We start from the raw sequence: 12,550 nt of genomic DNA, 5'->3' as shown, positions 1-12,550 counted from the left end.
TGTGATCAAAAAACCCGCTAACCGCCTCCTGCACAAATCGTGTCATCTTTGTGACCATTGCTAGACACAGCGAAGGACACTGGATGTACAGTGTTTCCTGTTAAATTCATTACTCGGCTGATAAAAAGCACTTAGCTGTTATGACCTGTGTAGAGTACATCCTTCAGCCAAAGGTCAGAGAAACAGCGCGAGCTGACCTAGTTTGAACTGAAAGACTCCCTCTCACCTGTATTTAGCGCAGGTGCAACGTGTGAAAGCTGTCATCCGATTTATCGTGCTCACTACATACACAAGGAGAGAATCTATAGATAGCGGGACTTGACAAACGGCTACTGTCGGTAGAAACAACAGCAAGTGACGAGAAAGTACAGAACAGAACCAGTAGAGACTGCAACAACCTCACAGTAGAAGTGTTGTCAGTGTCGTCATGGATATGCGATGTACTGTGGTGATCCTCCTGATGTTTCTGGCTGGAGTCGACACGTGTTTAAGAAGAGCGGATATAGAAAAGTGAGTTCTCTGTCTCTCTCTCTCTCTCCAGCTCTACATGCACTCTCATGCACCTTTTATGTATATATCCACACACTTACGCAAACGTACATACGCACACTCACCAACACCAACAAATGTGTATGGCTATTTGCAAACATACCCATGAACACTTACGTACACAACACGCGACCCACATTCATGCACGCTTACAAACACACAAATTGCTCTGTTTGTAGCTTTGCAATAGTTCTTATACAGCTTCTCTTTTGCCTTTAAGTTTCTGGGGGAAAAAGGAGGTTGATGATAAGCCATCAAAACCTGCCAAAACAAGGCCATCAAAACCTGCGACTACCAAGCCACCAACACCTGGGGACGAGGACAAAGTGTGGCCGTGCGGTCTGTGTGGCTCTCCGATAGATGTGACGCTGCACGTGGAGAACACCCTCAAAGAACCCTTCTTCAATGAGAGCATCTTTCTTGAAGGGCTGAACCAGCGGCAACTGTTCCACTTTCTGCATGAGGCTGCTAACCAAAATAAAATTTTTAGGTTGGTCTTTATGCAGGTATCTGTGTGTATCTGTAAATTACCTGTAAATTAAGTAAAGTACACTGACCTCTGTGTGTGTGTTTATGTCACATCAATAACTTGTGACGTCACGTGTGTACATAGTCTAGTATAAGATCCTCGCTGTCCCATTGGCTAAAGCCTTCAAGTTCAAGGCACTCGCTTACCTTGACCCTCCTGACGTCCTGGGTTTTGACCTCTTTCTCTGCAATGATGATGTTTATCGAGAACAAAAGGTTGATGGTGAAGGGGTTGATGGGATTCACCCATATTTGGGGAAATAGTATCTGTCACTGTCTGCTCAATCCTTAGGAAAAAAAAACCTCTCTACTAGACCTTAAAGGTTGTCCTTTACATCACTTTCATACAAAGTATATTTATTTATTGCTTGCTTTATTACTTTAAACGAATTTCTTTTAGCGAAATACTGACATCTCGTACTTTTTTCAGATTTTCAATGACGCACTATGGAGCTGAACTAGGCTTCATGATTGATTCTATTAATGGCTTGAAATCTGAGTGGGTAAATGGCAAATTGAACTACTGGCGGATCCTGTATATTAATGGCACTGCCCTGGAGTTCGGTAAGTAGCGGTACAACACAAAAAGCTCTATAGTTTGTACTTTTTAAAATATTAGTACTAGAGGCATTCAGCAATTGTAATACCATCACTTGAACCAGTTTTCTCCGTCTCTCTCGGTTTTCCATTTCATTTGATGATTTTAAGAAAAATATAGAGCAAGCCCTGACCAGATGGGTTCTCTAACCCTTACAAGTAGAGTACAAGCAGTGTGAAGTATTGCACTGAAATAAAACTGGTACAGCCCCTTTAATTGCTGTCACTGAGCCACTTCGCCAGTTACTACATCACCGTAACATGTGGTCGCTGCATTTGTCAAACATGTGAGGGTCAGGGCAGTGACTCTTCCCTCCCTCACTGCCCTCCCCTCCCCAACCCTCTATGGAGTCGGGTACCCATTCCCATCAGCTGGGTAGACTGGGTGTGCTTCGCTACTCGGGTGTTGAACCAGCTTTCCACTGGATATGAATGTATTTCATTATGTCTGAATGGTTATAAATTGTTGTAGAACTTTTAAAACAAGCTTTTCTTCGAGTGGAACTTCATTTCTGATGCAGCTACATCTGTCCTTAGTTTGCACAAAAGAAACTGTAAACCCTCTTAAAATCTTCGAGCTCCATCACCATACGGTTCATCCTGTTGACAAAAAAACAGGAAGGCAAACAGTATTTTTTAGTATTCTTAGATTAGGAGTTTTAAATGATAGCACCTATATCTAATGTGCACCGTGACCTGACTGTTAGTATCTGTTTGTCATTTTGTTTCTTTTCCTGTTTGCAGGCGTTAGTACATTCATACCGGAGGACAAAGATGAATTCATCTTTCGGTATGTAACCTGGCCAGGCTACATATGAATTCATCTTTCGGTATGTAACCTGGCCAGGCCGTAAGACAACTTGATTTGATAACAGATCTCCATCCTCTCTACTGTGACATAAACTATTTGAATAAACAAACATCGGGCCAGCTGATCTACTGATGGGCAATTTAATTCTGCTTCTATCGCGGTGCCTACTTTTATCCGATTCTAAATGAGTCCGAAAGGTTTCATTTATATATATATAACTTGTGTTTCTTTGAAGATCCCCCTCCTCTAAGTTTGATAACAATAATATTCATGCTTTTCGCAAAAAAATGTGACATGTATCATTTTACAATATATTGCTTTTTTTCTTCCTTAAACACACGCACACACGATTGTTTATCTCAAATGGAGAGAATAAAAAACTTTCTTTGAGCCTATGCTTGTCATGAACAAATTAATAAAAGTCTATGAAAAAAACAACAAAACATGTATTTTTTTGTGTCACAGGATGAAAAAGAGTTAACTTCAATAATAAACAGCAGTTTACAAAAATCTGTTTATAAAAATCTCATTACTCTCAACATCAGTTGGCCGTAACTTTTATCTGGGATTATAAGTATTTCTATGCCAAATGTTGTACAAACTGTTTTAATCCACGAAGTCGCTGTTATGTTCTTTACTTATTTTGTTTGTTTGTTTGTTTGTTTGTTTGTTTGTTTGTTTGTTTGTTTGTTTGTTTGTTTGTTTGTTTGTTTGTTTGTTTGTTCAACCTCCCCAACTGTTAAGACCGGTGTCTCCACTTGCAGTCTTTTATCGACATTCAGTCTCCACAATCTGCTAAACAGTTGCAGTGACAAATGTTCCAACACGTCTTCAACCAATGTTCCCCTCCCACGTCATATTTCTGACGTCACTGGAGGGCACGCAAGTCGTGTTTCTGACGTCATAGTCGATTGTCGTATTTCTGACGTAGGTATCGGCAGCGCCTTCTCTGTTTTTTACGTCACAGACAACCCCGTTATCCACATAGAGACCGGAACTTGCACATCCCTTCTCCTCGTCCCCCATAAGGCAAGATTCTAATGTTTTGGATCCGTTTCCGGCTTCTGCAATGTAATCTGTGCTATTTCCGCCGTCGGCCATGTTGACACTGTCAGCAACCAGCGTGATCTCCCTTTGGAAACACATGTTTTCGAGGTTCTCCTGGTGGGCGGTGGGAGGTCGTGGACAGTTCTCCTGGTCTGGGGATCGGACTATGAAGACAGCGTCGGCTCTGAGTCGGCGGTCTGAGAACTCCGCGCTCCTTGCGGCAGCTGCCTTCCTGGATTTCTTCTTCCTTCTGGCCTTCTGACACCGGCCACACAGCGACCCGTGCTTCTGCATCTCCCGGAAGTGCTTGGGCAGGCTCATCAGGTCGATGATGACGATGACACCCAGCACAGCTAGTGACACGCCCACAGCCAGTGACCCTACGTAGGTGGCCGATACCCGAGGATCAGACACAGTCACCTGTTACAGAAAGTCAGCACTTTAGTGTTAGTTGTCTCTTGGATGCAGCTAATCTCAACAAACATAAAATATACAGATATCTACATAAAATTAAATACGCACTGTCTGTGTAAACTCTTCTTTTCCCAAATTTTTACCCTTCGTTGTCAGAGCAGATATGACTTGTCAAAAACTGTTATCAAATGAACCTTTATAAAGAACCCGGAGATAAGATTAACAGCCTCAATATGAGTACTATTGGTTAAGTGTTACAAATAACAACCTGAACAAACACACTCACTTAAGACATATATACAGCCAGCACTTTCATATCAACTGCGTCTAGGGTAAGTTAACCTCGATATGTATCACACATACACACATTATACAGCTGAAAATGTACTTTTGATATGCAAACTTGTAATCACAACAAACAATTAAAAACCGCAGATAAGATTACTAGCCTAGATGCTTATACTCATAGATAACACATTTGTTTAAGGATTGAAAACTAATGTTCTGAACTGGCTTTACATCTAATATGAAAAGCTTTCTTGATTTGAAGGAGCGGTGTTCATAGAATAAAAACTGTACAACCTTTTTCTTGATCTTTTGCTGTTGTTTGATGACATAACTCAGGTCCTTTAGTTCCTGGACTTCCTGCCTTATCACTCCTGAGGTGTTGTCGGATGTTTGTCTGACAACAACACAAACCAACTGCCCTTCCGATTCTGTTGTGGCTGCAAACAATGAAGGGGATAAATAATAAAGTTACAGTTTTTTCATCATAATAATAATAATTATTACTGTTAAATTGAAGATGGTAGTATAATACTGAAAATTTCATTGTTGGGTAGGATGTTCAGAATTGTGAACATTAGTGAGTACTATTACTTACTATTTTCATGTAAATTGACATGGACATGTTAAAGACTAATTAAAATGTGCTTTAATGGAGTTGAAGGCTATGCTGTAACATCTGTGTAAGATTGTGTGTCTACACAATTGTTTATTTATCAAAGGGTTGCTGTCGCTGCTCACTCAGAGGACTTGTGGACGCTGACTCAGAGGTCGAAGATAACGGCGGCGTGGACTCTGTGGACATGTTGTTATAGCTGTTATCGTTGTTATCGCTCTCTGTTGTATGTTCTCCACTGTATGACCCTGCGATTCAATGTCAGTGCATAAGGCTTCTATAAACTCAGATGATGAAGCACAACAATGTGGATATACATAGGTTTAGAGCAACGATTGTGCAAGTTATATTAAAATAACGTAAAATACAACAAAGAAACAAGCAGGTGTACAACAGATCAATTGAGAGAAAATATATCAGCGAGAAAAGATAATAATTTAGATGAGAGAAGTCCACAGACACACACACCGTAGAGAGTTAAAAAAATTATAGAGACTGACAAATGGAGAGCAACATCTAGTTAATCAGAAAAACAAAGTTTACAAAGAATCAACATTTATGAAACAATTTTTAAATAAAAACAAAAATTATTCTTTCACTTTACGTGAAACATTTTCAGCAACTTGCAAATCGTTACAGATATCTGATACCTATAGCTGGTGTACTTTCATCTCGTTATCAGTCTGCTTCAGTCACGTGTACAGCAAACGAGGTCAGATAAATATTTACACACGAATATAAACCGTTTACATGTCACAAGACATATGATGTACGTGCTGCCCACAATATTAACAATAATCGTGACCACAAAACTAAGATATCATGTGGGCCGCAAGGTAAGTCTGAAGTGCGGGTCAAAGTGTGGGTGACATCAGTGGTATAGGCTAAAGGTCAGGTCACAAGGTTAACACAAATTTTGGACAACACAAGCAGGTCCCACCATTGATGCAGGTCCAGTGATAGTAGTCCCAGTCACGGTCGCTGGTCCCGAATGCCCTGGGCTGTGACCATCGGGACTCGGCACTCAGTTGGCAGACATCGAAGGATCTGTGAACCTCAACGGAGCGGCAGTCGAAGTCCTGGGTAGTCCTACAGAGCTCCAGACAGTCCTCCTTGCTGATATCAATCTTGATGAGGTTGTTGTAGGCCGTGACACTGGCCCGAGGGGTCACCGTGAAGTGGCAATGCCCTGTTCACCAGTCCAAAACCAGTTTAGCGTGAAAATAAATGTAAGTTTGAGAGATTTCGCCAGGGGAAACGATCAGAGTTTAAATTTCCTTTTTGTCGATCTACGTGCTTTCATCTACGAAAGATGTCGACAGGAGTGCAATAAAAATATTTTGTAAAATATTAATAATTAGTCATTTTTTTAAAAGAACCTTTAAGTCGTCTCGTATTTCCGGTTTTATCTAGACAATACCATTTCAATGTTTCAAAACTTACATTTTACTAAATCCAGTTTATTTATTCGCGCAAACATGAAGATAGAGGACTTCGATTCTGAGATCGCTACAACTTCTTTAATCACAGACAAGCACCAAGTTCAGGATTAGAAATCAAGCGAAGAAGACTTAAATGTTTAATAATTATCGCCATCATGTGTTATCATTAGGCCGTGGGTTTAAAGCGAGAGGAAGTCGTTTTCCAGGGCAAAATGAGGAATTCAAGGAGAAGTCATAAAGCAGTGTTCAGAACCTGTGGAAACTACTTCATGTTTTTTTACCCTAGAACACCTTTGCCATCGCTTTGTAACACCACTCCAGGAATAAAACAACATCTGCGGGACCTGGAAACCGCTTTAAAACTTCGGAAATAAAACGATTTTCCTCGAATTCCCCTTTTTGTACCAGGGCAATGACTATGTCGCTTGATGACTACGGTCCCATGGCGCTTCACAATACCATCTGAGGTCCATGTCCAACATGGATCCGGTCGCAGTGGATTACCTTCGAGAATCTGGCACAGCGATGGAAGAAGATCCGTACATGGTCTCGGACGCCAGGAGTAAGGGAAAGCTGAGACAGCAGATGTACAGGTCATGTTGGTGATGTTCATGTTGGGCTCATCCTTCCAGTTGCTCCACAACACATCTCCACCATCTTGCCACGTCATGTTTACAGAGGGCACAACCTTCAGTCCAACCCACATTGTCCACTCCCTGTGGTCCTCATCCGGTGTGAAAAGAGAAGAGATATGGGAGAGCTCGAGCTATTTACATGCGTGTGTCCTTGTAATAATAAATGAAATATTTGTTTAGCTCAAACTCACATTCCTAATGAGCATGGTCATAACACTTAAGAACAAGAACGAGACATGGTAACACACGAGGGACAGAAGAACATACAAATCACATAGAAGGAAGGAATTTTTAGCAGTAGGACTGATGACCAATAAAGACAAATACAGAAAGCAAAGATGAACCAAGTAACAATGACTATGTGTGTGTCTTACCCTGATAACTCGAAGTTAGGGATTGTGTCCATGTGGTCAATAGTAGCCAGAGTTCCATTCAGCATGGCGCACCTGTCTGAGGCCTGATCCCAGGTGAGCGGCTCTGGGTTTAGAACGAAGCGGCGGGCAACATCGCTGTCTGCAATGAGAGGCGGAAACACAGGTCTCTTTACAATGTTTGTTATTGGTAGATTTCTCAAAAGCTGTGCTGTACCATCATTGAAAGGAATAATTCATGTTTCAGTATTATAAATAATGCTCGATTACAATACATTTTCTAGTAACAATATCTGTTAAAAGTGATCACTAACATTGTAGAATAAGTAATTTGACGAAATAAAAATTTTGTTTTTTAAGTAGATGGAGGTTGTCAAAATACTCTGTGGCATCTGAGATTACAAGAGCTTTTCCAAAGCATGTTACTAATGAAAACAATATGATATCTCTATTTTCTCTGTTAGTTGGTTAATCGTTATTAGTAGCAGTATCAGTAGTATAGGTGGTGGGCCTTATTTGTCTTGATTAAGTTTGTATTTGGAGAAGATCAAGTCAAATAAGAAATAATGAAAGAAAACGATTTCCAATGATCCAAATGTGTGGCATTAAACAGCAAATGCTACTGGCTGACAGTTGCTACCGGAGCTGTGTACACCATTGGGCGGGGTGGTGTAGATGTAGCTGATGATCTCGCCTCAGACGACAGGAAGCAAATAGCACTGGTGTACGTGGGTGGATGACTGTCTAGTCCTTCGCCCATTCTTAAAGGACAAGTTTTATTATTATTGGATAAGTTAGTGCGTTTACAATTTCCTCAAGGGAGATTACTTCCTCTGGATTGTGGGGTTTGTTTCCATTATCTCGAGGTTGGAAAAGTTGTCACCTACATTTGGAGAACTAGTGTCTTGCACCGAGCTTTATCCTTGGCCTTTAAAACCATTCTGGACCTCACTGGCTCTTTAAGATCAAGTGCTTGGCGCGATTCCAAGTGTCCGTTAATGGTGTGCGCATGCGAGCAAAGCTGCGTAACTCTTGAAGAACTCGCTCCATGCGCGACGACTTCATTGATAAGTACGTCAACAACCTTCATCATTAAAAAGAAGAAATCCTGTTGGATGTGGCAAGAGTACTGATAAGCAGCTTTATGATTTCGGGAGGGAAAATATTTACGAGCTTCTTCCTCTCGACCAAAGGTTGGGCGATTTGGGTTTGTTTTTTTGTTTTTTTTCAGTCATGGTCTTTTCCCCAGAATGTTCTTTACGTACCCGTCTTTTGACAGAGTGACCAAGATTTTTTCCAAGTGTATTCCAACCAAAATATTCGAAATTGGCTATAAAGGACCTGTGCACATTAACATTAGTTTTCAACAGAGTCTGTCATGTGCTCATCAGACAGGATGACAATGGATGTTTTAATGCCTTGTCTAGCTCACTTTTTAAAAAACAATCAGATCAGAAATATTACTTAATTACCTGATTAGAAATTAAGGACTATTCTATGTGCATTTCAGCTCTCGTGTAATTTTTAAAGCTAAGAAATTGATTTGTAACTTTTGGACATAAGCCTGAATTGAAGGTGTCCTCCTAAGGTGAGTCAAATAAACATTGTGTTTTCACCACGAATTTTAGAAGAAGGAATTAATTTGAAATAAAATTTAGTGTACTTAGGGGAATAAGATCAGAGTCAGTGGTGATAAGTAATAAACTACAGCGCGTGCGCAAATGAACACAACGGTCTTGGTGTCTCGTGCATACGCTGATCACGTGAGCCTAATTAACAGTTGAATAAGAGTGTCAGTCGGTGGCAAACGACACCAGGATCGAACATACTGTACCTGTCACTCCCCAACAAGGTCTGGTCATCATACACAACAAGAACAGCGATCCCAGGAAAGGTGCCATTGTCGCCTACACCACTGCCATTGTGGAAGGACTTGAACTGGTGTCTGTGACGACAAGGCTAAGAATTACTGCAGGTTAATGGGAAACTTGACCTCCTACAAATGTATATATGTTTCTTTCCAGCTGACTATCTACTTGCTGATCTGGGATTAGTTTCATTCGCTCAGTGCTATCAGAAAATGGTTACAATGTTCAAACACGTTTTTAAGACGTAATCATCACGTAATGTCTCATGTTATATTCGAATAGAAAATTAATTAATGAATAATTAATAAATAAAGTAATTTCATGAAAGGAGTATTGTATTTTGTGTATTTTGTGTATTGACCGGCAATGTGTGTAAACGTCTTATTTTAGCTGGATAGCTAGAGAACTAGCTGAACTATGCTCGCGAGCTCTGATCGACTTACGACCTCTAAACATGCTAAGATCTGTAGGCGACACTTTCCCTTATTAGCAGGAATGTCTACTTCTCATTCTGGTTCAAGTACTGGCGTCCAAACTATGGGACTTTCATATGGACTTGTATTTCTTTGCGCCAAATACCAAATGCCAAGAAAAGATGGGACAGACCGGAAGTTCCAGCCACAGTACACAGATTATAAAAAGCAACATTGGCCCATGTATCGGGTAGTACCAAGTGAAAGGACAAACTCTTTGGGTCCTTTTAGAAAAGCCACATTTCTACAATGAGGTCCATGAATACCTTACAATTATTTGCTCGTTTAGCTGATAATGCAATCATGCGGAAAATGCAGCAAAATGACAGCAAGAGATCGATGGCAGCCAGCAAGGAAAGTGGTGTTAGTGGAATTGTTTTCCACACTCCTTTTCCTTTTCATGTGTTTGTGTGCGTGTACGCCAGTAGATAGATGTATGTATGTATATAGAAGTGTCGCTATGCATTATCTCTCCATACAAAAATTATAACTGCAAGACATTGGTTGTATTGTGGGGGAGTGGACCGTATCTACAGCAAAGGAAATCGATCTGTGAAATTTCTGGATTTCTTGTATCACATCAGACTTCCAGTCAGGTTTTGATCAGAACAAAAAAATACTAAAGTCACAAAACCTGGCTGGTTGTCTGTAAACACAGTCCGTCAAGTGTGACCATCCGTGAATTCACGACATTCTTGGTAATAGAAACAGCAGTCAATAAACAGTCTTACTGTTTACTTTCAAACATGTCACAACAACAGGGAAACAATGTAAACAGCGTGTTTATCACATGTTTGTGTAAGCGCTTGTCTTGAATATTGAAATCGCACTTTCATCTGATGGCCATTGTCCGGCTCAGAGACAGGATTATTCTTTATGCCAAATTTAAATGGAGGCAGGAATGGAAGTCGATCAAACAGAATTCAAGTAAAAAAAAAACAACAGGATTTCTTAAGTATGTTCTTTGGTTTTAGTTTTAACGATCGCTTATATTTTGAAAGCAAAGTTATCAGACTCTACCTGTGTTATGTGTGCAAAAAGAGAGAGTGTATCATACCCACGAGAAAAGCATTTATTTTATCTGTATTATCACAAACACTGGAGAAGGAAGATACAATGAAACGGCGTCTTTACTGAATGATCCTTACCTGTCTGACCTTATTAAGGATTCGTTTCAATTAAAAATCGATCAGCCTCGAACTAATTTCGACCGAGTTGATTTTTGCCACTAACTCTTTCAACTGTAATTTTAATCTCAATTTTTCAATATTTCACGCCTCAGATTATGTCCTAAAGACATACTCTTTATAATGTGCAAGTAACAATAATTATCTTTCCTAAGACATTTTAAAATATTCTCATCTATTGAGATGAGGAACACAAGAGTTTGATAAAAAGAATATTTGTGGTTATGCTTTATACCTTTTGCGGTAACGGAGTTGAAGGTTAAGTGCGTAGACACTATGCTTAGTGCCAACATCTCTCTCTCTCACTTCCTTCTAAACTTTTCTCACCACCATTAAACGACACACCGCTTGATTACAAAAAAAAAAAAAAAAAAAAAAAAAAAACACGGATGCGAAAACGCAGATCTGGGAAAGAATGAGCTCAGGGAACGTACGTTATGACAGGTGACAGCGTTGACAGGTAAATAAATTGCGACTCACCTTTCACAGACATCGGTCTGCAACTAGTCGTCCCGGAATCAGGAAGGAAATGATGTGTAGCAACGACAACTACCACCGACTTGTCGCCGTCAGCAAAGGTCTCGCCGACGTTTGCTGTAAGTGCAGCAGCGACTGTACAACACCGTCGTCAGGCACGTCAGTGCGCTGCTGCCACTTCGACCACAAGCCCAAACTCGGACTTCTGCCAATGTCTGCTACTTCCTGTCTGTCTAGTACACTGTGTATGTCCTGCCCCCACCTTACGCGCAAAAGAGGCACGAGGACCTTACAGTAGCTTATATTGTGCATGTATTTACTTATAATGCAAATATAATGATTTTTACAAAGATTGATGAAAGTAGAAAGGAGGGAAAATATGTGCAAAATCTTTTGCTAAGAAAAATGACTAACTTGTCTTTTCTTGCTCCAGCTTTTGAGAGCAACATTGTTATGAAAGAAAACAGCAATAAAATATTTGTATTAAACTTTCCTTTTTCTCGTTTGCCAACTTTCTTCTTTCAAAACATCGATGAAAATCACGGCAAAGAATATTTTTTTACTCATGGCAAAAGATCTCTTAAATTTTTAAGCGCGAATTTGTTATTGTAAGCCTGGTCACCCCTGAAGACATTCTGAAATGGTTGTCAAGACTTGTCAAGGATAATTTTTTTATTTTCTTTTGGTTTATGCCTGAGTTTATTGATTGCAAACATTGGAGAAAAATCTTATATTGGACATTTGTGTCACGAGAGAGAACACTGCAGTATTCAAAGACGCCGATATCACCAAACCGACTTCTGGAAGGCTCTCTTATCGCTCCTTGCCTCTCGAAATAAGTGCAGCCAGGGGGGCCATTACTTGATCAATAAGCATGCAGGTGCCACAACAAGGTGCGAACTGCAGCCTCAACCTCACTTCACCTCTAGTAATGGGCAGACCAAGCAATTATCTGACTATGACAGCAGCGAGGAGGGAACTTGCACTGTGACTGATGTCTTAACGATGAATGGAGACTAGCTGTGCTTTCCAGATTATACTAAACATTTTTAAGGGGATTATTATTAAAATAGACATATTCTTCCTCCGCCAACATGACCATCTATCAGTTCATCCACAAATACTGACGAGTGCATTGTATAAATGATTGAACAAATCATCCTATTCAATGCTTCCGATTTGAAGTACCTTGGGGTCGTAAAGATTCTACTTTGAACAGAGCATGGGCACGATTCCGAAAAGATTGTTTA

At 40.3% G+C, this 12,550-nt stretch overlaps 2 protein-coding genes across 2 annotated transcripts; one reads left to right on the top strand and one right to left on the bottom strand.

The window, feature by feature from the left end:
• Nucleotides 1-29: 29 nt before the first annotated feature.
• LOC112565126 lies at nucleotides 30-2,923 on the top strand. The gene is made up of 4 exons (XM_025240429.1): nucleotides 30-510; nucleotides 770-1,039; nucleotides 1,508-1,641; nucleotides 2,419-2,923. The coding sequence occupies exons 1-4, from the start codon at nucleotides 428-430 to the stop codon at nucleotides 2,490-2,492; spliced, it is 561 nt and encodes a 186-aa protein (XP_025096214.1). The 5' UTR covers nucleotides 30-427; the 3' UTR covers nucleotides 2,493-2,923.
• A 72-nt stretch (nucleotides 2,924-2,995) lies between these two features.
• Nucleotides 2,996-11,522, bottom strand: LOC112565125. Its single transcript, XM_025240427.1, has 8 exons — nucleotides 11,304-11,522; nucleotides 9,130-9,240; nucleotides 7,299-7,437; nucleotides 6,794-7,005; nucleotides 5,788-6,036; nucleotides 4,973-5,095; nucleotides 4,529-4,671; nucleotides 2,996-3,952 (listed from the first exon to the last, which is right to left on the bottom strand). The coding sequence occupies exons 2-8, from the start codon at nucleotides 9,194-9,196 to the stop codon at nucleotides 3,317-3,319; spliced, it is 1,569 nt and encodes a 522-aa protein (XP_025096212.1). The 5' UTR covers nucleotides 9,197-9,240; nucleotides 11,304-11,522; the 3' UTR covers nucleotides 2,996-3,316.
• Between the last annotated feature and the right edge of the window lie 1,028 nt (nucleotides 11,523-12,550).

The sequence above is a fragment of the Pomacea canaliculata genome, linkage group LG5 (assembly GCF_003073045.1).
Source record: "Pomacea canaliculata isolate SZHN2017 linkage group LG5, ASM307304v1, whole genome shotgun sequence".
In the NCBI taxonomy this organism is placed as follows: domain Eukaryota; kingdom Metazoa; phylum Mollusca; class Gastropoda; order Architaenioglossa; family Ampullariidae; genus Pomacea; species Pomacea canaliculata.
The sequence above is the reverse complement of the archived record's forward strand: the minus strand, read 5'-3'. Positions and strand labels throughout refer to the sequence as shown.